General features: G+C 48.3%; 2 protein-coding genes across 2 annotated transcripts; both read right to left on the bottom strand.

Annotated features, from left to right (window-relative positions):
- Positions 1–1,172: 1,172 nt before the first annotated feature.
- Serpina10 (serpin family A member 10) lies at positions 1,173–9,034 on the bottom strand. The gene is given in 12 exon segments (XM_077109009.1): positions 1,173–1,312; positions 1,315–1,439; positions 2,598–2,631; positions 2,634–2,731; positions 2,733–2,831; positions 2,833–2,876; positions 2,878–2,978; positions 2,981–3,004; positions 3,007–3,276; positions 4,090–4,210; positions 6,820–6,916; positions 8,994–9,034. Coding segments are annotated over 12 exon segments (1,194 nt in total).
- Positions 9,035–18,468: 9,434 nt separating this feature from the next.
- On the bottom strand, positions 18,469–25,179 carry LOC143393616 (corticosteroid-binding globulin). The gene is made up of 4 exons (XM_076847993.2): positions 24,570–25,179; positions 21,976–22,246; positions 20,005–20,152; positions 18,469–18,651 (listed from the first exon to the last, which is right to left on the bottom strand). Exons 1-4 carry the CDS (start codon positions 25,177–25,179, stop codon positions 18,469–18,471), a joined length of 1,212 nt encoding a protein of 403 aa, XP_076704108.2.
- Between the last annotated feature and the right edge of the window lie 859 nt (positions 25,180–26,038).

Genomic DNA, 26,038 nt, shown 5'->3' with positions numbered 1-26,038 from the left:
TGTATAAAATAGCCATTTGTGGATCAGGCTGCTTTTCAAGGAAGGGATGAAATAAATCTCAGTCACAACACGAGACTGGCACCAGAGGGGTTTTCTAGAGGAGCTGTTCAAGGCAAGTGGGCGGAGGGGCCTTGTAAAGTCAGGGTTTTCTTCACCCTGAAGGGGGTGGGATTCCGTGGGCTCTTTGAGGATTTGACAGACTCGTGATTTTGCAAGCCAGTTCACGTCAGGGCTAGGTGGCTCCTTGAGCATCCAGAGGAAGGGGACAGGGCTCTGCTGAAGAGAGATTGGCGGAACAATCCACTCTAGATCTATGCTTCCCACATTTTTCCCCCATTTCACTAAAGAGTAGGTTGATCCTTCCAGTTGAGTAGGCTAAAAGCTACAATCACCTTTGACTGACAGATCTCTTCCTTTCTCTCACTCCCATCCGATCTACTCACAGATTTTGCCAACTCTTGCTTCCTTAGGTAGATCCAGAATCCAACCGCTCCTTGTCACCACCACTGTCAGCCCCACCATCCAAGCAGCAGCATCCATTGGGGTTTGACCTAACCTTGAACAGGTCTCCTGCTTTCATGCTCATCCCCCTGGTGTCTTCACCACACAGGCCATTGCACCCCTGCCCAGACCCCCCAGGGCCCTTCCGTCTCCTCAGACAAAGCCCAAGTCTTTTCTGGGGCTTGCTTGGTGAGGTGGCCAGGCTCCCTGCTGCTCCTCAGCCGAGTGGGCACACTCCCATCCCAGAACATTATGCCCTGATGCGCTTCTCCATCAAGATAGCCCACAACTCGCCCTTTAGCTCAGATGTCAGCCTGCCACTTCCTTGGGCCTTTCCTGAGCCCCTCTCCCCTGCTGATGCTCCTGGTCATCTCCCTGCCCTGGAAAACAAGCTCCTGGGCCAGGGACTTGACCTCTTTTCCTCCCTGCTGCATCTCTAGCACTGGGCAGGGGTCACGGTAGGAGGAGCCCTGTAAGTACTTGCCGAGTAAATGGCTGGATGAGCCAGGTCTGCCATCCATTGATCAATGCTGGGGGAGAGTAGGAAAGAAGGAGACAGCTGCCCCTGCCCTTGGGAGCTCAGAGGTCAGGGGGCAGATGGCCGGAGCCACAGTGCCTGGGATGAAACTGTGGTGAGCATCACAAGGACAGATAGGCTGAGATGGTGCATGTTACCTGTTCCTGAGCCATGTCTCCACCAGCTCTGTGGTCAGACCACCTTCCAGGGCCAGGTGGTCACCTGTGCTCCCCATGAGGACCACCAGCATGGTGGCGTTTCCTGAGGAGGGCAGTGGGAGGACATGGCATGAACCTTCTTATCAAAGGTGGAGGCAGATTTGCCTGCCCTGTACATCGCCAGCGCCTTGACTGCCTTGGACTTGTCCAGGTGGAAAGTGTCAGCTTTGGTGAAGGTGGGCCACATGCGACCAGCTTCTTCCCTGAACAAGTGAGAAGAGAGTGCGTGCAGAAAGCAGCCTCTGCCAAAGCAAGGTTCTCGCTCACAGAGTGAGAGGGCTCTGCTGCCTTCCGTCTAGCAAGGAGCCATCTCCTCCCCTCATGAAGTTTGCCAGGGCCACAGCTCAGGCAAGACAATGGATTACCCAGAGGCCTCAGCTCTTCTGGGCAAAATGCCCTCTACCCACAAGCCCAGCTGGAGTCACACACAGAAGCAAGGGAATGTCTCCTGGTCCCTGTTCCCCTTCTTTCTGGACCTGGACAAAACTCACTCTCAGTCCCTGGTTAGCTTAAGTCTGGAGAAGACTTGGGGCTTTTGCATGGGCCTGGCCACCATCTGTGCAGCACCTCCGTACAGTGACAGCATTTCTGGCCCATGCACTCCCAGAACAGGGGAAGCCCCAGCTCCCTGCTGACAACCCTCTGTACCCGCGCCTGTCCTGGGTTGTGGCCTGGCTGGCTGCAAAGTGGCTTCCCCTCCTGGGGCTTCGCTCATCTCCTGAGCTGGCTCTTTGTTTCCATGCATCCATACCCTGTCCTATGCCCCCAGAGAACCTGGGATCAGGGTGTCAGGAGACCCTTGTTTGACTCTGGCCTGGGCATTTATGTGGACTAAGCAGGTTCACCTCTTGGGCTCTGCTTTCAGCTCCTGCTCTGCCCTGTGCGTTGGCAGCCAGGGAGACAAAGATTTCTAAAAGCCCATGTATATGTAGTGCCTTGCCTGTGCCAAGCACAGCTGGGCACTCACATTATCTCATGTGCCCTCATGACATCAGAGCAAGTGGGAGTGTCCCTGTTTTTTTGTAATCAAAATTGGAGGACAGAGGTTTTGTCACTTACTCCAGGTCACAAAAGCAGAGAAGGAAGAAGAGAAAATACAACCCTAAATTTCTCGGGCACTGGGTAGAAGTGCTAGGAACACAGTAAGAAGTGGAGGCTGTGGGAAGACCAGGGAGTGCCTGGACCTGTCTGGCACCATCTGTTGCTGCTCCAGCTGGCTGTGCAGCCAGAGAGCAGGTTCACAGGAGCTCCTTCAGCAAGAGCCACTCCCTAAGCAGGACAGGGGAGCAGGACAGGGGAGCAACGGACAGCTATGGCGCTTTGGCTTGGGAGAGCAGAACATGACCCAAGTCCCTCAGAACAAGATGTGATCCTCAAGAATCAATTTGGTTTGATATTAATCTCATCAAATAGTGGGGGAACTTCCCCCTGAGGCTCTTTGTGTAATATTCATGAGCCCCTGGGCCTGAGGGCGCTGCGAAAATTCACAGGCATATGCGGTATCAAGGGACCTCTTGGGTGAATTGGGGAAGGTCTCTTTGCCATCAGAATCCTTGTGGATGAAGGCAAAACTCCCCTGGGTAAGGCCCAGCTCTGGTAGAGAGGGTCTCTCTGATCAGCTTAAAGAGGGAGGCAGGAGCAGGGGAGCAGGGGCGTGGCGTGGCTCAGGGCCTGCAGGTGGAGGCTGCTTTTCACCTGGCTCTCTCTGCCCTCTGACCCCAGCATCAGGCCTACCATGGTCAAGGGGAGTAGACCACGTTGCCCTGTCCCTCATGGGCATCTTTCACAGGAGGTTGAGCCCAAAGTTCGAAATCTCACCAGACAGCTGCCGGCTGGTCATCAGCCAGGCCCCCTCTGTCCCCAGCTCATCCTCCCCATCACTAGGAGCCTGCACTCCCCCACCCCGAGTCTGGTTCTGAGGAGGCTGAGGCTCCAGAGTGTCCATCCCTGCCTGGGCTTCTGGTGACCCAGGACCAAGGGCCAGGCCAGGCACCAGCCTCATCTCCGCCAGGAGGACAGAGAGCAGGAGGCTCGGGGCCACTTCATGTGGTCAACTGTGGAGGCCAAGGACTGCTTCCCTTCCACAGAAGACTCCCTGCATAGGAAAGGGGCAGGGATTGCTTTAATGCCCCGGGGAGCCCTGGAGCAGCCAACGTTGCACCCATTTTCCAAGGAGGGAGCAAAATGTCAGCGCAGAACCCCTCCCGCTCCCCTCCTCTGCGGGGCCCTTGGGCAGCTCCCATTCTCCAACTCCTTTTTCCTCTTCTTTATCTTTCCTCCCCTTCTCCGGGGACAAGTGGCAGTATCAGAGCAGGGTCAGGTGCCATCAGGGGCCTCACAAACCCTTTACAGAATGGCTTCAGGCATGGCCTTCGATTGCTCAGCCATAAGGCAGCCAATGTACGCTGGGCCACGGGCCCTTGGGATGTGACACATTTGGCTGGGGATTTGGAGGGTCCGAGAAGCCATCGGGCAAGGAAAAGAGAAAGCCTGCCACGCTGGTTTTTGATGCACATCCTCCTGCGCCTGTCCCCGCCCTGCACAGTGCCCACAGGTCTTCCTTGCTCCTCTAGCTGGACTCCCAGGATGGCGGGAGCTGGCACAGCCGGGGCTTTCAGCACTGGCCTGGGCTTAATCCCATCTCTCCCACAGCAGCCTGGGGTGTTCTGGCTTTGCTGCCCTAGTTGGGTACCTGTCCCCTACTACCACCTCTCCCAGGTCCCTCTGTGTTCCTTGGCACACAGGATGGCTCCTGGGCTGTGCCCCTGTCTGTGACCACATGTTCTGGTTCCTGGAGTTTGGTCATACACCAGGCCTGGCTGCACAGGCCACCAAGAGACCCCTCTCCCTCACCCTTGCTCTGTTCTGGGTCCAGGAGGGCCTGGTGGGGCAGGACGTCCAGGCCAGTGGTGTGGGGCCTCGCAGGCCTCTCGGCAGTTCCCTTCAGGGAGACCCTGGCTCTGGCCCAGGGTCCCTGTGTCAAGGGGGAATACCGAGGCAAACCTCCCAGGCTGCTGCACCCGGAGCCAAGCCACGTCCAGCCCCGGGATTCCTCCTGCTGTCCCTCGCCCTGCTGACAGCACTACGGGATCAGGGCCCCCTGCTGCGGCCTGAGCTGCCTCAGTGAATCCTTCAGCCATATTTTCCCAGGGTCATGCTTCAGAAGTCCTCTCCAATCCCCAGTGGCAAGCCCAGGATCGCAGGTCACGCTGTCACTGTCACTGTTGGGTAAGTCCCTCCTTCCGTGCGCCAATCTCCCCATTCCAGGCCTTCACTGTGGTTATGAACTGAATATTGTGCCCCTCCGAAATTCATAAGTTCAAGCCTTCACCCACAAAATGATGGTGTGAGGAAGTGGGGCCTTGGGAGGTGACTAGCTTGAGAAGAGGTCACGGTGGGGGTCCTGTGTTGGGATCAGTGTCCTCATGATAAGAGGACAAGAGCCGAGCACCTCCTCTCCCCATGCAGGACACAGCGTGAAAGGTGAGCATCTGCAAACCAGGGAGAGGGTCCTTACATGGTCCAACCGTGCTAGCACCCTCATCTGGAGCTCTGAGCCTCCAGGACTGAGACAAATATGGCTCAGGCCCCGCCCATGACGTTTTGTTAGAGCCAGTCCCGACTAAGACAGCCACGTGACAGTATTCAGCTCTACTTTGTATGTTAAGCCCTCGGCAGGACACCCTTGAATTTGGTCAGCTCTCTCACGGTTACCAGGAAGCTAAGCCAGCACACCAGCTAGATGTCACCCCTTCCAAATGCTAAGTGTCACCGTACTGCTCCTGAAGCTCCTCCTTCCCCTGTGGGGTGAGAGTCCTTGACAGCAGATGGCTCCTGCACCTGCTAATGGAACCTTCCCCCCTGTCATCTCAGGCCTTTGTTCCTCAGCCAAATGGTGAGGACCTATGTGCTGGGCCACTCCTTGGACTAGGAGCCGGCAAGCTCAGTGAGGACACGCCTTCCCAGATAGCATCTGATGGTAGGAGACCCCTGGCACCTGCCACTCAGCCTGGGGCAACTGCCTAGAGCTGCAGCGCCCGTCCACTCCTGACCCTGCCCAGGGGCAGGCACGTTCTGCTGGGCGGTTAGTCAGGGCTGATGAAAGGCCGAGACTCACACTACACCCCGGGCCCCCTTCCTGCGGGGAGCCCACCCCTTCCCCAGCCCCAGCTTGGATTCACAGTCCCTGTGGAGTCTAGGATTGAGGACTCTGCACTGTTTGGCCACTGACCCCTCACATTGGAGCCCATCCAGAGCTGACAAGGGCATCTCCTCTCCTCTCCCCTGGGGCTGGACTCTGAAGGTCTCTCTGTGGTCACTGCCTCATACCCGCGAAGAGCCCCTGGTGCCAGGGAAGATAGTCCAGAGGAACAATGAAGGCTTAGGAGCTGTAGCCAAAGCCTTCAGTAAATATTTGCTATTCCAAAGTGTGATCCCCTGGGGACCATTACTGATTAACATCCTGCCCAGGAGGTGGCGGAGCTTCTGGAAACCACACACCAGGCGGGGCTTCACGCACTCCCAGTTCCAGGGATTCACCGGAAACTTTTGCTTTTCAACTCAACTCTGTGCCCTGACCCTGAGCTCTGCCTGGACAGGGCCAAGGACTTTCTGTTGAGTGCCTCTGGGGACAGAACACCTGGTGAGGGAGAAGACAATGGTGGTCTCCCCTGCTTCAGCCAGGGTGGGGCAGGTGCTCTCCCACCCCAAGGACCTGCCAATCCAGTGTGGGACAGACAGCTAGATCACAAAGCCTATTTCAAGGTGAATTTACAACTCTCAGCATTGAAACTGGACAGACCTCAAGCCCTCAATGTCAAGGCTGGTGGAGACCCTTTAAGCCCAACTTCTCAGACCTACTGACTTCCTATTTTATAATATAAATATTTGGTTATGTGCTCCTTACCACCCTTGAATAAAAATTTATAATTAATATAACCTACCCACAAATTTAAAAAAATAGTGTTCTAAGATGAAGGCAAAATACAATTATAAACCAGGCACAGTGGTGCATGCCTGTAATCCCAACAGTTCAGGAGGCTAAGGCAGGAGGATTGCAAGTTCAAGGCCAGCCTAAGCAACTTTGTGAGGCTCTAAGCAACATGCATTCACACACAACACACACCTAATATATACATGTGTGCTCCTGTCCTGGACTATGCGCTGTTATTTTATTTATCTATTCTGTTCTTGGGTGCTTCTGGCCATTATTTATTTTTGTTTTCATTGGAAGTTTTTAGTTTTTGAATTATCTCAAAAGAATAGCACCAAGAACACCTACATCCCTCTCTCCAGATTCCCTACCTTTTTCCTTCTTCTCTTCTCTGTTTAGCCATCTCTGCGTTGCACATCAGCACATACACTCACATATGCTATCTTTTTTTAAAGGGTTAATGACATTCTTTATTCAAGTCACATAGAAAAGCACATCCTATTAATGTAAAATGTTCATGCATGTAAGATGATCAGTCATTAGCAAATTTTAAAAGGCTTATATAGGCACACCAAATGTTTCAGTCAACTTTTTTTGTTGCGGTGACCAAAAGACCCAAAAAGACCCACTTTAGAGGAGGGAACGTTTACTTGGTGCTCACAGTTCCGGAAGTCCCAGTCCATAGACAACCAGCTGCGTGGCTCTGAGCCTGAGGTGAGGCAGAGCATCATGGCGGAGGGGTGTGACCTGACAATCAGGAAGCAGAGAGAAGGTTCCTCACAGGGGACAAAATATATGCTCCAAAGGAGTGTGGTGGCCCGCCTCTTTCAGGCACTCCCTAGCTGCCTGTAGTCACCACCCAGTTAGCCCCACTGGTGGGTTAGCACACTAACTAGTTGAAGGCTCTCCTAACCCGATCATTTCACCTCCTGTTGGAAATATCAGGTGTCCTGGGCCCCCCAGGAGCCGAAATAAACACTCAGAGACAGTCAGCTCTGTCTGCAAGGCAAGGATTTTACTTCTAGTGCAGAAGGGCGCCCAGCAATCAGAACCCAAAGCCAGCAGCTGAGCAGTGGCCTCGTGGCCTTCGTCCCTGCCATGGGTCTTGGCCGGGGCCCAAGGGTCAGGTGGCCGCACAATCTTTGGCACAAACAGCTCTGAGGAAAAGGGCTCTTAGCAGCTGCTCCCTGGTCAGACTGAGTGTGCTGCCCCCAGAGGGTCATCTGAAGAGGCGTCCTTCAGCCACCAGCTCCTTTGCTGTCCCTTGTCTCTAGCTGGAGAAGCCTCTTGGGTGGAATGCCTTTTGGCGCGGACACAATCCCCTGAGGATTCGGAGGCCGGAGGCAGAGACTCTAGAAAGGCAGGCTGCCATGTAAGGCCATGGCAGTCAGTTGGACAGAATCGGCCCCAGGGCTTGCTGGCCCTCTGAAGGGACACCCTTGCTGCACAGAGGCCCAAAGAGCAGCCACCATGACTCCAACCTCTTTAAAGGAGCTCCGTGTCTTTGCAGAAGTGTGCAGATCACACGGAAGCAAGTGATTTAAGGAAAAGGAACCTCGAGTTGGGTGAGTCGGCCAGCAACCGCCCCCCCCACCCCGCCCCACAGCGCAGCTCCACCGCTGGACAGGATCAGCGACATCCAGACACGGCTCCAAACTCCCCAGGCAGAAATGAGAGGGACTGAGCTCCACGCAGGATGAACACTGGAATTGTGACCCAGGTCAACACCCTCTAGCCACCCTTGGGCCACACGCTTGACTAGAGAGGCTCAGTTCAAAGTCGGTAGGACCAGGGCTCATGTGTCCCTTTAGAGTGAAAACAGAAATGAGGCCTTTCCAAGGCACCAACTTTGAGTTGTGTTTGCAGTGATGGCACCGAAAGGCTTCTCTGGATCTTTCTGTTGATTAATTCATGTTTCATTCCCTTTTTGGGGCACAAATGAAGTAGTTCACGAAGACTTAAGTGGCTATGAATACCATACATCTCTGAGAATGTCTTAAAGGTCACCAGACCACATCAATATTCATGGCAGCTCAATTCACAATAGCCAACTATGGAACCAACTCAGGTACCCTTTAACAGATGAACGAATAAAGAAAACATGGTACATATATACAATGGAATATTACTCAGCCATAAAGAAGAATGAAATGACGGCATTTACCAGTAAATGGATGGAACTGGAGAATATCTAAGTGAAATAAGCCAGTCCCAAAAAACCAAAGGCCAAATGTTCTCTCTGATCTGTAGATGCTGAGTCACAATGAGGGGGATGGGTGGGTGAAAGAAGAATAGAAATTCACTGAATTAGACAAAGAGGAATGAAGGAAAGGGAGGAGGGATGAGAATAGGAAAGACAGTGGAATGAACTATACCTTTTCTATATGAATACATATATGAAGCTCCACATCATGTGGCTCCACAAGAATGGAAAGTCATCCTCCTCCATGTCTGTATGATATGTCAAAACACACTCTAGTGTCAAATGTATCTAAAAAGAACAAATAAAAAATACAGAAAGGAAGGTGACCTGAACCTTTGAGCTCTGAACAGCGGCTGGCAACTGCTTAACCTCACACCTGGGAAAGCTGCAGGGTGGCGATTTCCTGAGCTCCTGGGTGGGAGCTGGCTCGGCCTGGCCAGCCCTCATGCACTCGGTGGTCAGATGGAGAGAGGGAGAAAAAGAAAAGTTCGTTCTCATTCACGTCCATCTTCTAGCTGATTCGCAGTTGTTGGCCTGTGGGGAGGGGTTGGCTTGGTTCTTTCTTCTAACTTCAGGTTTCTCCAGGGTCGCTGCCTTCAGATGTCTTTAATGACTCCTCACGTCTCAGTCACCAGGGCTCCAGCTGCCGCAGACTCCGACATCCCGCGAGGGAAGGCAGGGCTTGGCCAGGGTGGGCAGCCGCCACCGGGGCTCTGCTGCATGTTCTTGTCCAATCCCTTTCAAAAGAGCAAGCAGAGGTGACCCTCTTGGATAAACAGGAGCCCGATTTCTCACTCCGTCTTGAAGATGTTCCTCCCAAACTGTTGGGGACCGCAAATCAAGTCAAGATGGCGCCTGGCAGTTTGCTGGGAGGAGTGGTTTGTGAGGCAACGCCGCCTAGCCATTAAGATGGTGGAGATTCCTTATTGGCTGACTGCTGTTTCTGGATGATGCTAATTGAGTCAAGCTGTGTGTAATCAGTTAGGTATATATACCGCTGTTGTTCCGTAATAAAGCAGTTTCCGCTTCAACCTTCAAGTTGCTTGTCACCTCCTAGTTATTTTGCCTAGCCGGACTGTGGCACCAAACGAATAATAAACCCAAATAGAACTGGCAATTGTGTTAAATCCAAGCTTTGGCCACAGCTGGTGAAACAGCCCCACCTGGGGGTAAAGCATTCCGGTTGCTCCTCATTTCCCCTTCTACCTGTATGATCCTCTGGGAATATTTATTACAGATTAGGAGAACCATGAACATCAGCAAGCTCCGATTTTCTGAGAAACTCCTGCCTTGATCCCAGAGTTCTGTTCTCCGGGACACTAAGCCGAAATGGACTAAGGAAAAGCAGTAGAAGGAGCTGAAAGATGGTTCCAGAACAACCCAGTCCCAGTGTACGAGAACCAGCTCCAATTGCCAGGAGACCCGAGACAGGCAGGCAGATCCAGGATTGCACAGAGTGCCATTTATTGGCCACTTAATGACTGTGTGGTTCTTGGGTGGCAGCGACACCAAGTAGGTTCTGCAAGTCGAGTCAGAAGGAGAGCTGTGCATCCTGGGAAGGACAAAAGTAGCTCTATCCCAGACGGAAGGGAGCTGGTTTCTCTTAAGCTAATATCCGAGGGCTGGGCACATTGCTGGCGCCAGAGTTCAGTTGTAAAGCTCCACATACCTCTTGTGGTTTGATCTATTTATAGCACGCTGGGAAACTGTGCAGGAAGACTGGCGGGGACAAGGGTGGTGGTGTTATGGACCAGGCTATATGAGCAATGACAAAACAGACTCCATTTTGCCCTAGACTCCGGGTAAAATGTGAGAAACGCTTCTCCCGTGGGAATACCCCCTCCGTACCCATCAATAGGTGCTTAGCAAAGAATGTTAGGGACACAAGATGGCAATTCTTATACGATGTAAAATTGTTCTCTCTTTGGTTCCCATTTTCCTTGGACAATGTACCCTGTCAGAGAATGGCTGTCTAGATGTTAGTAACCATTCTTTAACTTGCACTCAACTAGGGTCGTTTTGACCCACTTCCCCTTCTGCTTATGATTTGAGATCTCATGCTGTTTGTGGTCTTGAATCATAGCAACAGCCACTTATGACTAATGTACTGGCATGTTTTACTTATGGTATAAAAGGTGCACTCAAACTGCTGGAGGGGGTCAGAGGTATAGACTTGCAGCCTGCCCCTGGTGAATCCGATCACCAGCTGGTGAGTAAAGATGGTTCATCTTCTGCTGTAAGTTTGACTCAGTGATTTATTACAATCTTCGCCATAACTGTGGTTACGACTCAGGATGGCCACAGTCACGTCAGTTGTATCTACATAGATGTGATGAAGGGCCTCATCATTGTAGGGCACACATCACTTTGTTTATTACCCCACAATTTTTTTTGGGGGGGTTACTCAAGATTGAATCCAGGAGAGCTTTACCACTGAGCTACATCCCTGGTCCTATTTATGTATTTATTTTTGAGGTCTCACTAAGTTGCCCAGGCTCATCTGGAACCTGAGATCCTCCTGCCTCAGCCTACTGAACTGCTGGGATTACAGGTGTGCACCACCACTCCTGGCCACCTCACACATTTCCCCAACAATTTCCATTTTGTATTTGTCATGTCTAACATATGTCCACCCAACTTTGATACAAGTGAATATAGGTATATTTATTAGCATTATCAATGCAGACTCATGGACTCTTAATTTTTTTTAACACATAACTGTTCTTAATATATCTGTATCTCTATCTCTACATTTTTATTGAGATGTTAAAATTACCCTAGATATAATTATATGACAGAAATGGACTAGAAACCATGAGTTTATAGCTCTAATTCATACCAACCCTGCAGGGGGCTTTGTTGCTTCGCTCTTCCATACTGCTGTCCCCTTGTCTGCTCAGGTCTACGAGACACATAAATAACTTCGTGTCTGCTACACTCTTTGCAGGAAAAGCAAACCTGTAAGGAGGGCACCAAGATCTGCCTGCAGGGTCTTACTCTTGGGGATGAATGGTCCCAGTCCTGCACTAGATAATGAGACTCTTTCCTCCTCCTCCTCCTCCTCCTCATTCTTCTTCTTTAAATTTGTTCTTTTTAGTTATACCTGACAGTATAATGCATTCTAAAATATTATACAGACCTGTTTGAGTTTTTCTTTTTATTCTGTTTCAGAACTTTTATTGTCTTGTTAATATAACTGTGCTTTTTAATATATTGAATATTAACATTATTCCAAAAGTGTACATTGCATCAATAGATCCACAAGAGAAGTGCCATTCCCTCCCCACTGAGTCCTCTCTGGTCTAGTCCCCTTCCCCAGTCTGCTTTAGGGCATCATTTAATGACTTTCTGGTTTATTTTTCCTGTATTTCTTTATGTAAGGACAAGAGTAAAGATTCATGATTTCTTTTTCTTCCAAACAGTTTGTATATATCCTCCTTGGTTTGCTTGTTTGTTTTTACAGCTGCATAGTACTCCCATTGAACTAATTTCCTATGTTTGGGCTTCTAAGTAATTTCCCATTATTTTGTGATTACAAAGAATGCTCCAATTAATAACTTTGTAGATATTATTTTAAAAATTGTCAGTGCTGTGTCTTTAGGCTAATAATTCTTAGAAGTGGGATTTCTGGATGGAAGGTGAATATATCTGTATTTTAAAAATACATTGGGTTTAACAGTGGCCCCCAAAAGATATTCTGAGAACTAACACTGGGGACCTGTGAATGTGACCTTATTTAGAAAAAGGTCTTTGTAGGTGCAAATAAGTTAAGGGTCACAAGATGAGATCGTCTTGGACTAAGGGAGGGGAGGGCCTTCTCTAAGGACAGGTGCTCTCCGCAGAGGTAGGCAGAGGGAGCTTGGAAGTACAGAGGGATTCTGGGGAACCTCGTGAAGACAGAGGCAGAGGCGGGAGTGATGGGCCACCAGCCCAGGAGCACTGAGGACTGCCGACAGCACCCAGGGGCTAGTTGGAGGCTGGATCACATGCTCTCAGAGCCTTGGCAGGATCGAACTGGGCAACACCTGGCCCATGGACTCTGCGCTCCAGAACTGGGCATGGATTTATTTCTGCTGTTGGAAGCTGCCCCGCTGGTGGTAATCTGTTTCATCAGGTCTTAGGAAACACATGCCTTGTTTTGTTGCCCAATCCCCTCCCACAGGGCCTTCTGCCTCCAGCTGTGCATGGGAAGGGCAGTGTCTATGCAGTTGATGGGGGTGGGGGGCTTGGGGGGCGGTCCATCCAGCTCCCACACCTTTGCCAACTCAGGGGAGAGGAAACAGTATTTTAGCATAGTTTTAGTTTGTGTTTTTTTTCTTTAATTTTAAGAGAAGTTGAACATATTTCTCATGTTTTTTCAGTGTATCTATGTATGTCTGCTCCTGTATTTTGTTTGTTTTTATGTAAGATTTAAAAATTCTTGGGCTGGGGATGTGGCTCAAGCGGTAGCGCGCTCGCCTGGCATGCGTGCGGCCCGGGTTCGATCCTCAGCACCACGTACAAACAAAGATGTTGTGTCCGCCGAAAACTAAAAAATAAATATTAAAAATTCTCTCTCTCTCTCTCCTCTCTCACTCTCTCTTTAAAAAAATAAAAATAAAAATAAATAAAAATTCTTGTCCTTGCCAGTTGCAGTGGCACACGTCTGTAATCCCAGCGGCTTGGGAGGCTGAGACAGGAGGATCTCGAGTTCAAAGCCAGCTTCAGCAATGACAAGGCACTAAGCAACTCAGTGAGACCCTGTCTCTAAACAAAATACAAAATAGGGCTGGAGATGTGGCTCAGGGGTTGAGTGTCCCTGAGTTTGACCCCCCAGTACAAAAAAAAATTGTCCTTAATTTTGAAAGAGGTTCCTTATGATTTGTTCTATTAGCTCCTATGGATGACACAATTTACAATTTGTAAACATTTCTTTGATGTTTCCATTTGTCTTGGGACTTGCTTACGCAATTCTCTTCTGTAGTCAAGTTTATCAGCCTCTAATTTCTTGTGGATCTAAAGGTGAGGTTAGAAAGCCTTGTCCTCCTCCTAAACAATGAGGAATTTACCCACGTTTCCTCTGGCACAAGGAATGGTTCAGATTTTACCTTTTTCTGTCCCCGCCCCCCCCAATGGCCATCCAGCTGTCCCAATATTACTTTTTAAAAGCCTTTCTTTCTCAAATTCAAAGTTTCCATTTTACCTGGGTCTATTTCCAGGCTTTCTCACCTATTTCGCTGGTCTGCCTATCTATCTATTCATGTACCAGTACCCTGGTTTAATTAAGGAATCTGTGTCATATGCCGTGGTATCTGTCAAGACGGACCTCCCTCTCCCCACTGTCCACCCCCATGGCTTTTCCAGTGTTTTCCTGGCTATTCTTGTGTATTTACTTTTCTATGTAGATTTTAGAATCATCTTGTCTAAATTCAAGAAAAAGCATTTTTTTTTTAAGGTACTGGGGTTGGAACCCAGAGCCTCATGCACGCTAGGCAAGTGCTGTACCACAGAGCTACCTCCCCAGCCCAATTGTTGGCATTTTTATTGAAATCCTAACAAACTGACAAATTAGATTAGGGAAAGCCTATATGCAGATGATGTTGAGTAATCTTATTCCAGGTTTGTGGAATAAAAAATAAAAATAAAATAAAAAATAAAACAAAAAAGTAGTTCGAGACTACATTTTTAAAGAGTGTTTTATAATTTTCTCAGTGTAGATCTTGCACATTTCTTGTGACATTTATTCCTACGTGTTGTGTCTCTGTTGCTGTCAGGGTTTCTCTTCCACTGTGATTTCTAACTGGCTGTTATTTGTGCATGTTAATTCTATCCTGATATCTCGCTGCATTCTTTTAGTCTTTGAGTTTGTGCTGTTGATTTGTATGTTCATCTTTCTATGCAGACTTGAGTGCCTAGTTAGTTATGCAGGTACATTGCCATGCCCTATGCAAACAGAGAGAGAATTGTGTTTTGTTTTTCCCAATTCTCATGTCTCTGCTTTTGTGCAATTGAATTGTTTAATAAATACCCACAGTACAATGTGAGATGGTACTGGATATAATGAATAGTTTTGTCTTAATTTTAACTTTAGTGAGAATACATTTAGTATTTTTTTTTATCTAAGTAAGATGCCAGGGTGTCTGTGTGTGTGTGTGTGTGTGTGTGTGTGTGCCCATAAGATATCTGTATAAATATGTGTATTTAAGGAAGTATCTTTCAGCCATTATTTCTCAAGGTGCATGCTATATTCTTTGTATCATTTCTGTATCTATCAATCTATCTATCTATCTATCTATCTATCTATCTATCTATCTATCATCTATCTATCTCTTTACCAATCACCTAGTTTTTTGTCTTATTTAATGTTTTTGGCCTTCACCAGAAGGGTGAAGACCATTTCTCTTGCAATGTCTCTCTAGCGCCCTCTACTGACAAAGCTTGACACCATGCTCAATTTGTGCTCAATTTATAAAGAAAGAACAGGTGGAAACCTGCAGACCGATTTCTGCAGAGCAATGGTGATGGGAACATTTGCAGCTGAGAAGCAATAAATCAATAATGAGCATACATACATATATTGTTATTTTTGCTTTAAGTGGTTAAATATATTTCAAATATATTTTTGAAATATTTTATATATTTTTTTCCACATATTTACCCTTTCATTCTTTTGTGTTGGTCCAGGTTTCCATATAGAATCATGTTTCTGTCTGAAGAACTGATTTTAAAACTTTTTTTTCATGAAGGCCACACATTTTCTCTTGAAAAAAAATGTTAGTCTTCATTTTTGAAGGATCATTTTGCATTTTTTTAAAAAATATATTATGACATTTTTGTTCCCCTTCAGAACTTTAAGATGCTTTTTCATGGTGTTATGACTTGCTTGCTTTCTTGTTTTTTTAACTTTGTATTTAGAAATAACTATAGACTTATAAAAATTTGCAAAAATAATAGTGTTTCCTGTACTCTTCTCCCGGCTTACAAGTATGAGGACATTAAACAGCCATATTACAAACCACTGTACAATGATCAAACCAGGAAATTACAGAAATACTATATTGTGTTGATATTGCTCAGTTTTCCCCACTGTCCCACCAGTGTCCTCTCTCCAGTCCCGAGTCAACACGGGAGCACCTGTAGTGTTCGACTCTCAGGTCCTCTTATTCTCTGTCTATCTGGGCCAGAAATTCTGGGTTGTTTTTTTCTCTACCTAGGTCCTTTGGGAGAGTACTGGCTGTGTGTTTAATAGAATGTCCTCCAGTTGTATTTCTCTGATATTTTCTCCTGGCCACTTCAGGCTTCATGTCCCGGGAAGGACCATAGAAGTAAGTGTACCTCTCAGGGCGGTGCCTCCCTTCAGCCTCTGACAAGATCTCTGATGAGAAATCGAGACTCATCTTTATCTTTGTGTTCTGGATGCAACATGTCTTTTTTGTTTGTTTGTTTTCTGGTTGCTTTAATTTTTTTTCTCTTGATCCTTGGTTTTAAGCAATTTGATTTTGCGGTATCTTGGCTGGTATTTTGTGCTCCTTCTGCTTTGGGTTTGTTGAATTTCTTAGACCTGTGTATTTACACCTTTCATCAAATCTGGGGAAAAAATGTTGCCATTATTTTTTCAAATGTTTTGCTCCCCTGTGCCTGTCCTTCCCTGGGGTTCCGATTTCAGGTACTGACATGACGTTGAAGGGTCAGGTTGTGTGTGGTCTCACTTGTGCTTCTACTGAGTCTATGGAGGGCTGGGGGGATGCATAAAATGTGCATGTTTGTGCAGCCATCAGTCTCCCAGAGCCAAACAAAACTTCATTTCAATGTTTTAAAAATAATAATCGACTTGTCAGAGAAATAAGCTCTTTCAATGTTTTTGTCAATTTGTAATTTTCCTTTTAAATTTGATTATGTTTATTTTTTCCTTTATATTATAACTAGAGCACATATGAACTGTACAAACACAGTGGGCTTCATTGTGACATTTTCATATTTGCTCATAATGTACTTTGATCATATTCTCTATGACCCTTTTTTTTTAAAAAAAAAATCTCTTTTCTGTGATTCCCTTTACCTTCCATAATAGTCCACTTTCAAGTTTCATGTAGTTTTTGTTTTCCCCCTAGATTTCACAAATTAGAGAAAACATGTAATGCAGTTTTTCTGAGTCTGGCTTAATTTACTTAATTACTTAAACTCTAGTTGCTTTCATTTTTCCTGTGAATGGCAGGATTTTGTTTTTCTTTATGGCTGAATAATACTCCATTGTGTATATATACCACATTGTCTTTATTCTTTCATACATTGATGGGTATCTAAGCTAATCCTATAACTTGGCTCTTATTTTGGAGAAAATTCTATATGCTAATGAAAAAAAATATGTATTCTGTAGTTGTTAGAAGAAATACTCTGTAGATGTCTGTCACGTTTGTAAGCAAAAATGGTTTTGGCACCATAATGAAAGCTCAAATAATGGGGACGGGAGCAGACTTCATGGATCAGCAATGCCTTTTATTCAGCAGCAGAGTCAGGCATCAGAGGGGCTCACTTTCTTTATAAAAAATGGCTGTGGGTTACAGGAGGTGTCTGGGTTTAATGGAATGTGTTAGTTTGGGCATTCAGGAAACAGGTTGTAAAAATTTGAAACTTGTTTTTACTGGATGGAGGGTCCTTTGCTCAGCACCCAGTGCTTACCTGTTCCCTTTGGGTCCATTGTACTGTCACTGGGAAAGGATTTGGCTTCTTCCTCTGGTGTCTATTGTCACTGGGAAAGAATTTAATGTTCCGGGGACTGCCATTGTGGGATTGATGTTTGCCTCTTTTTCAGGGATTGTCTTGTCACTGGGAAAGGATTTACTGGGGGAAGGATAAGTGTTTTGCCTTCTTCCTCTTTTCCTCTTCCCGGGTCACACAGTCTTTGGGGGCTGTCATTTCCCATATCCTTCAAAGTTGGTCCGACCTATAGTGTAATTTAACTCTGATGTTGCTTTGCTGATTGCTTTAATCTGAAGCTGTGTCTGTTGGTGACAGTACTCAACTCACCCCCTGTTGCTGTATTGAGGCTTATCTCCGACTGTAAGTCCTATAGTGATTGTTTTATAAAATTGGATGCTCTGATGCTTAGTGCATATGAGTGCGTGAGTATAAATATATTTACAATCATTATATTTCTTGCTGTATTGTTTCCTTTATCAGTATGTTGTGATCCTATTTGTCTCTTTTGACTGATTTTGGTTTGAAGTCTCTTTTGTCAGACATGAACATAGTTAATCCTGCTTGATTTGGGGTTCCATTGGATTGGAATACCATTCTCCATCCTTTCACTATCAGTCTATATTTGCCTTTTCTGGTAAGATGAATTTCTTTAGACAGCAAGGAATTGAGTTTTGTTTTTAGATCCAATTAGCTAGACTGTCTTTTAATTAAAGAATTCCGACTGTTTACATTCAAGGTTATTTTTGAAAGATATGTACTAGTTCCTGTCATTCTGCTGTATTTTTCTGATTATTTTGAAGGATCTATGTTTGTTTCTTTCTCTCTTATTTATCTTTTTCCCATTTTTCATCTTCACTGATTAATCATGTTTGATTCTTTACTTTTTTATTCTTTACTTTTTTTATTCTTTACTTTTGCTCACGAGTTCCTCTAATAATACTTACCTTTTCCCCACTGTGTTCTCATGAGTGTGTTTGTCTTGTTTCCTCTTCTGAGGGTAGGAATCCTTTAAGTCTTTTCAGCAGTTCTGACTTGGCAGTCACGAGTTCCTTCAGTTTCTGTGTATCTTGGATGCTCTTTAATTCACCTTTGATAACTTTGCTGGATTAGTAGTCTAGGTGGGCAGTTACTTTCTTTCAAGGATTGAATGGGATTAGTGCACTCATCGGAGACCCCAGGCTGCCCAAATGGACTGAGACCTCAGGCCTGGGGGTGGCAAACATTCCTTCATAAGGGTATCACTTCCGTGGCCTCCCCTCTCAAACACACTTGTCCTGAGAGTTGCAATGACAGCTGTTTATTACAAGATGCTAAAGGTAGGAATAACTGTGGTTGGGTGGAGGAGAAACTGGAGAAGACAGGGGAAATCTCCCACTCCCCCAAAGTCAGGTGGTCCTGTGCTCCCGGGTCAGTGCTCTCAGGCTGGATTCACCACCTTGCCCAGGAACAGGCTGCTCCACGTGAAGTGGTCGAAGACCATGACAAGGAAGGGCCGGTTGAAGCTGACGGTGAGTGGCTCGGACTCCAGCTCCAGGGTGCCCTTGGTGGCAGCTGGCTTCATATCCTCCTCGTCCAGTTGCAGCATGGCCTTATGAATCACCTGTTAAGAATGCACCCAAGGCAGGAGGTGAGGCCCTACTGTGTGTTAGGCACTTCCACACCCCATCACTGTTAGTTCTTGTTTCCTTTTCTTTGTGGAAGGTGAAACTGAGACTCTGAAGGGGTCACTTGCTGGATCCTCATGTAAGTGGCAGCTCCAGGACTAGAGTTCTTGGTCTTGGCCCCAACTATGCTTCCTCCCTAGGAGGGGTGCCGACCGAGCTGTCACACAGCCTGGTGCACCTGGGCTTCCGTGTCCATATCAGGTGTTCCTTACCAGTCCCAGGCTGGGGGAGGAAGACCTCACTCTCTGTCCACCTTGCTAGGTAAATACCAGTTACATGAAGCACTGGTACCTACCCTGTGGGAAAAGCCCAGGCAGAAGCTAAAATGTCAATCTTTGATTGTTGATATGCTCCTTGTGATCAAAATTAGGAGGAATTCTGAAATCCGTAAAATGTTTGATGAGCTTACACTGAAAGCCTTTGACAGATCACAATCTGGTAAGTCAAACAGCAAGTGACATTTAATGCACGCAGTGGCCTCTGGAAAGGGAGCTCTAATCCAGTCTGCTTTCCAGCAAGGACTCCAGGGCTCTGGGTGGCTCTATGAGGTGGCCACAAGCTAGGAAGAGGCTGAGCTGGGATTGGGATCCCTGCAGTGGGTCTGGAAATAGATTTTTGAGTCAATAAAGCTAAGGTCAAATGTCAGACTATGATTTACTGGCTCTGTGTCTGTGGCACGTCTTCACCCTCCCTGTGTTAGATACTCTGAGAACTTGGGAGGGAGGGCATGCCCAGAGCTGCATGGACTCCACCCTTCCCCCAGCATGCACTGTCCTGAGCAGTTACCACTGTGGTCACAAAGCCCTGTGCTCTGAGGGCAGGAGCCTTGTCTGAGTGAAGAAGTCATCCCCAGAGCCTCGCACAGTGTGGAGCACATAGTACATGTTCAAAAAAAAAAAAAAATCTTAACCAATAAATGAATACAGACCATCAAGTGTAAGGATAATGAATATACCCAGATAAAAGGCTCAATGTGACCCCAATTAGACATCGCACTCCCTGTTTCTTGTTGCTGCCCAGAGTTCTGCCATGACGACTTAGTTTCCCAGTGTCCTCTCTGTGTGGTCTGGTGGGAGGGTAGGCTTGCGGGTTGTGGTTCTCCCCGTCACCAGCTTCCTGTGAGGTCTTGGGATGGTTGTTTTCTTCCCATGGATGGAAGTGCCTGGACCAGACCTGCAGTTCTCAGCCTGGGACCTAAAGGCCCGTCGATGAACAGGCTCAGTGTGACTTATTGCTATTATTTTTATTGTGAAATTTGGAGGGAAAAGGCAGCTTCCTGAGACCCTTACCTTTGATACTTTCAGCTGCTCTGCATGGCTGATGCCTGAGAAGTTTGCCCGGTTGGTGAACACGTCTTCAATGCCCATGTCTTCCAGCACGCCCTTGAGGTCATAGGTGCCAGAGATGGAGACTTTGGGGATGTACAGGTGCACCTGGCTGGTCGGGGTAAGCCGATGAGGTTAGATATTCCAGGGCTTGGCCTCTGGAGATAGCCTCACAACCTCCACCAGCAAGATGCTACTTCCTCATGGGATCCCTCCGGCCCCTGCGTCCCACTCTGACCTGCTCACTGGGGCCAGGGGAAGGGACAGGGAAAGAGCAAGCCCTGCCTCATCCTCTCCCACATTTGCAGCCTCTCCTTTGGTCTCTGAACTGCTCGGTCCTGTCTATGGCCATTCCACCTTGAACATGCTTGATCTCATCTGACTTGCGCAGTCCTCTCCTTGTCAAGATTCCTTTGAGCTGATTCCACCTGTGATACAGCTGGACTACTGGCCATTGAAGACAATGGCCCCTTGAGATGTCCTTTTGGTCCCTAAAGAACACCCTGCTAGATGCAGGGAGTTGAGGAAGCATCCACCTGGAGCCTTGGCTATGCTACTAATACTGTGTGACTCTAGCCAGGTCCTGCTAGGGTCCTCATCTACCTATGGTGAGCAGATGTCCCACTGGGGCCCTGGGTGCTGAAACTCTGAGATTCTGCAAGAAGTGGACGATGGTGCTGGTGTGGAGAAGCTAGGTGCAAAGGTGCTAGATGCACTGGGGCAGGAGGGGCCTGGGGCTGAGCTGGGCATCTATACTCTGTCATATCAAGGTTTAGTCCTTCCTTTTCCTGTTCTCTAGAGGGAGAGAAGATGCCCAAGACCTGAAGCTAGGTGGGACAGCAAAAGCACACCTGCTCCCTGGCAGGTTCAGGGGAGGTGCCATCCCTCTGTTCTCTGAGCAAAAGCAGCCCTGGAGGCCTGGGGACGGGCCACCAGCCAGTTTGATGTTTGAGCTCCCTGTTCAAAAGGAGTTGAGGATGAATCTGAGACGACTGGGACAAGTGACTTTCCCCATGGATGGGAAACTCTGGTGAAACACACACCCACATCTGGTCTGGACAGGTGACCTTCCCTTCCAACTCATCATCCACCTGAAACCCCAGGAAACTGCAAGCCACACCTTCAATTCCAAATTGAGACCGAAACCCAGAGAGGTCCCCCTGTCCTGGGGGATTTCCCCCAAAACTACACAATTGGTAGCAGCAGAGCCCTGAAGAAACCAGGACCATCCTGGTGCTTCTGCCTCCTGCTGATGGGGGCAGCTCTCTGAGGGCACCCGGGAGGCCCCAGGGCTCCAGGAGTGATGACTCATTCATGTGGTTCAGGTTGATGAGTTTTCACAAGGACATTTCTTTGGGTGGAAAGAGAAAGATTACCTTCACCTCATTTTCAACAGAATAGGATCCAAAATTTATTGTTTTAATCATGGTGTATTCTCAGCACCTGGTGCAATATCCAAATTACAGGTGAGAGACAGAAGGGACCCAAGGGGGTTCTTCCGACCACTGCTCACCAGCATGCACACCCTTGTCCTCTGCTACTTATTCCTTTGTTACCTGCTGTGGTCTCACTTTCTTATTTACTGATTGATTGATTGGCAGGGTGATTGATCGATTGAAGAAAGGTTAGATCCCCTGAGTGACCTAAGAACCGTCCATGACGGATACAGAGATGGCAAAACAGATAAGTGGGGGCCTGGGTGGTTGGTGAGCTCACTTTAAGAAATAGATGCCAAAAAACCTCACTTTGTGGAATTCCCCAAAGTACCTAAGTGCTGATTGATAGATGGGAAATGTCACAGACTGTGGGGACCCAGCAGACAGGAAAATGGGGAGCCCTGGAGGGTGAGTCCCGGGAAGAAGGATGACCGAATGCACCCCTTTCTGCCTGGGAACGTGGGCACTGCAGACACCCATGTGCTGGTGGAGGGCTTACCTCCTGGCCAGGGACATGGACCATCTCTCCATCATGTCCCTGCTCAGTGCGGCAATGACTGTGTCCATCTGCCCCAGATCGGGAAGGACGAAGAAGATGGTCTGGTTGCCCAAGTGGTCCAGCTGCACCACCTGGCAGGGGAGCTCCGGGTCGAGAAGGTGCTTGACGGAGCTCGACTGGAACATCATGGGCACCTTCACGGTGGTCGTCTCATTCACATAGAAGTTCTTCTCCACGGTTCTCTCCGGGTTGGAGGGCTGTGTCCATGTGCCTGGGAAGAGGTGGGAGAGTACACGCGGGCTAGGCCTGTGGCGCAGGGAGGAAGTGCAGCCCCAGAGCACCAGGTGTGCCCGACACCAGCCACACTGCCGCCTGTCACATGCCTGGGTTGGCCCCACTCCAGCTGCCAGAAGGTTCTCAAAGATCTGGTCATTCCCAGAGATTTAAAGCCTGTTTCACCCTCTTTCCCTTGAAATGGGTGGAGGATGAACTCTCTGAAATTGGCTTCCAAACAAGGAAGGAGGGAGAGGTCAAGAGACTTCTGGGTCTAATGGGCATAGGACCAGAGTGGGTCCCTGCTCCAAGAGTTCTGGAAGTGGTGCCAGAATTCAAGTCTTTGACTCAAGATGGGGATGAAGGGGCCGATTTGGGAAAAGAGACCATCCATTCCATCCCGCCCTGATAGCCTGGCCAGTCCATGTAGGAGGCTTCTGCCACTGCCCCCTGGATCCTCACTCCAGACCACACTTCTGGATGCATAGCCAGCGTGAGAAGACTCGTGGGGTCACAGATTTCCACCCTCCCCCCAGTTGGACCTTGGGTCCCCTCTACTATGATGTCGCCATCTAGACTGCTTTTCCCCTCAGAATGGGGAACCCACTACCCTCACAGATGGGGCTTTGCAGATCTGGTCAGCTCTGGTGGGAAGACGGTTGGTGCTCAGGCTGAGCCAAAGTCTGCCTGACCACAGAGGCTCCCTGTGAGCCTCTCCAGACTTTCTGAACTTATTCCCCAAACCCTGAGTTTTCTTGCAGGATGTTTAAAGTCACAGGTTAAATCTCCCCAGGACCTCTTGGCTTTAGTTGGGGATCCACAAAAGAACCGAGGATCTGAGCTCAGCAGGTCTCAGGTGTCCTGGCTGCCCTGGACCTCAGGCTCTGAAGACCTGTGAGACCACTACTTCCAGCTGAGGCTGTTTCAAGGTGGCCAGAGCCTAGCTCCAGGCAGACCTTTCTCCATCCCACGGCAGACCTTGGATTGCACAGCCAAAATTCATGGTTTTGGGTGGAGACAATGGAGAGAGGGTGGGGAACGTGAGGAAGCGATCGGTGGGCACAGCCTAGAGACCTTGGGACCATGCCTGGTCCATCCTGAACGCCCTCTCTCAGCTCTGCGACTGCAGACAGCGATTCAGGGTAAACTCTTCACCTAATCCTCTCAGGGCAAGTGAGATTACTTGAGGTTCTCAAACCAGCCTCCAAAGGAAGCCCGAGGGCCTCGGATCTGGAATGCGAGTTGAATACTGAACTTACCGGTTCCATTTGTTCCTCTCACGGGTTTCACCTGCGTTTCTTTGACTACGACTGCTTCAGTGAAACTGCGCCAGGGGGGTCCCAGTTACATGTTATAAAAAGACGATTGCTAAAAATGTCCTGGACAAACTGGTTACAAGAAGCTAAGGGTTTTTGAAGGAAGGGGAGGCTTCCCAGAAGAGGTGACTTTTTTAGCTAAGACCTGAAGAGTGGGAAGATGTGTTAGGCTGTCAGATAAATTGAGGAAGGGCTCACAGAGCCATGGGCTTTGGTGCAGAATATGACTCCCCCCTATAAGCCCACGTCCTAATTCCTAGAGCCTACGAATATGCTAGGTCACACGTCCAGCGGAATAAGGTTGCAGATGGAATTAGAGCTGCTCATCAGCAGTTCTCGAGAGGAGAGATCGCAAGGGCAAGAAGTTGATTTTATTCTCAGGCATAATGTGTCCGAATGCCCTAATCACAGAAATCAGCTGGGCATGCTGGAGGGGACACGTACTAAAGCCCGAACTCTAGGGTTTCCCTGTGGAAGTCTGTTGCTTCAGCAGGCCTGGTGAGGGCTCTGGAGTCTGATCTTAACAAGTCTCCCTGGAGATTTTTACGAATAGCATGTTGGAAGACCCAGCTCTGAACTGGTGGAGATGGAGGTGGGGCCCAGGTGGGCCTTGTCAGAGCTGGCTGAGAGCTCTGTGTGGGCAGGATGGCTCTGGGAACATCAGGTGCCTGAGGGAAGCCTGTGTCTGCAAGGCCCAGGGGTTTCTAGCCCAGGGGGCGCCTCACTACCAGGGCTCTGCCCAGACATTGAGGCGGCCACTCTGTCCCCGGTTACAGTCTGGGCTTGAACCAGCCCTCCTGGAATCTGGGCAAATCACTCGGCTTTTCTGTCACTTTGATTTTTGCCAAATGATATGATCCCATCTTCCCAGCCACCTGCCATGCAGATGGAGACCCAAGTGTGAACTTGGGAATTCAAAGGCTCTGCCCCAAAGTGGATTTTGATGGCTGCTGCTGTTCTCGGCCCTGGGTATAGGGTTTGTCAGAGGGGATGAGGAGGCGGTACCTTTGGAGAAGATGTAGCTGACCAGGGCGGGGATGGCCGGGCTGTCGGGGTCTAAGAACGAGTCTGCCGTTTTCCCCGGGGTCTTATTCTTGATGTACTCGTTGATCTGCCTGCTGGTCCCCGCCCACTCCTGGAAATCCACAGACAAGGCCTCTGACCCATAGTAGTGTTTGATATCTTCCAAGAACGAGTTGAGCAGCTCCAGGCTGTGGTCAAGGAACAAGGTGCTGCCCATAGTGATTTCCAAGCCGGTGTCTGACTCCCGGAGGAGGTGCTGGAGGTGCCGGAAGCTCTGGTGTATTTCACCTTCCGATGTCTCCGTGAGGTTGAAGCCCAGGCCCTGCAGAAGCTGGGCCCGTGTGTGGCCACCAGCACCCAGGGACAGCATAGCTAGGGCTATGGAGACGCTCACTGGGGAGATGAAGGTGTTCTTGTCAGGAGCTGAGGCCACCAGGTGCTTATACAGGCTGAAGGCAAAATCAGCATTGATTGGAGCCAGGTCCCGGTGAGGGCTTTTCGTGCTTATAGCAGCGTTGGGATCCTCAGCCTGGATGGTCCAGAGGCCACTGGTGGACAGCCAGAGAAGACACGTATACAGGGCAAGTGACATTGTTCAGTATGACCAGGATCTGCCAAATCAAGAATGCTTGTTAGATGTCATGGTGGCCTCTGGGTCAGCAGACCATGGTGCCATAGGAGGCAGACAAAAGAGGCACTTGACCACTGAGTTACGTCCCCAAATCTTTAATTTTTTTTTTTAGATTTTGAGAGATCTTGCTAAGTAGTTGAGGCTGGCCTCAAACTTGTGATCCTCCTTCTTAGCCTCCTGAGTCACTGGAATTACAGGTGTGTACCACCGTACTCACTTGGGCTTTAGTTTTCTTATTTGAAGATATGAGTTATATTCACTGTGATTGATCAAGGGCTAGTAGGTTCCCATCACTGATTTAGGTATTTTGCTTATATTCTCCCATCTAACCTTCACCCAAACACTCATGAAGTAAATATTATTAACCTGATTTTAGGCAGCTGTAAGCAGATGCTCAGAAAGGTTAAATATGCATCTAGCTGATATATTCAAAGTGCTGAAAGAAAAACAAAACAAAAACTGTCAACAAGGAATTCTGTATCTGCATAACTGTCCTTTAGAAATCAGGACAAAATTGAGGCTGGGGTTGTGGCTCAGTGGTAGAGTGCTCGCCTAGCACGTGCGAGGCCCTGGGTTTAATCATCAGCACCACATAAAAATAAATAAATAAAATAAAGGTATTATGTCCAACTACTACTAAAAATATATTTTTTAAAAAAAGAAATTAGGACAAAATTAAAGCATTCCTTGAGAAAGCTGAGAAAACTCATTACCACATACCTGCCTTGCAAGAAATATAGAAAAGTTACTGGATTGTAACTTGAAACTGGATGGGGAAATAAAGATCTCTGGTAAAAAAGTAAGTAGCAGGGCAATTATT

This window comes from Callospermophilus lateralis, chromosome 3 (genome assembly GCF_048772815.1).
Source record: "Callospermophilus lateralis isolate mCalLat2 chromosome 3, mCalLat2.hap1, whole genome shotgun sequence".
In the NCBI taxonomy this organism is placed as follows: domain Eukaryota; kingdom Metazoa; phylum Chordata; class Mammalia; order Rodentia; family Sciuridae; genus Callospermophilus; species Callospermophilus lateralis.
The sequence above is the reverse complement of the archived record's forward strand: the minus strand, read 5'-3'. Positions and strand labels throughout refer to the sequence as shown.

Bases quoted from the DNA above. Each gene is read 5' to 3' on its own strand.
- LOC143393616 (XM_076847993.2), bottom strand. From the start codon at position 25,179: ATGTCACTTGCCCTGTATACGTGTCTTCTCTGGCTGTCCACCAGTGGC. The intron at 22,247-24,569 runs GTACCGCCTCCT...ACCTCTTCCCAG, and splicing joins CAGCTACATCTTCTCCAAAG to GCACATGGACACAGCCCTCC. The intron at 20,153-21,975 runs GTAAGCCCTCCA...TACCCCGACCAG, and splicing joins TCCATGTCCCTGGCCAGGAG to CCAGGTGCACCTGTACATCC.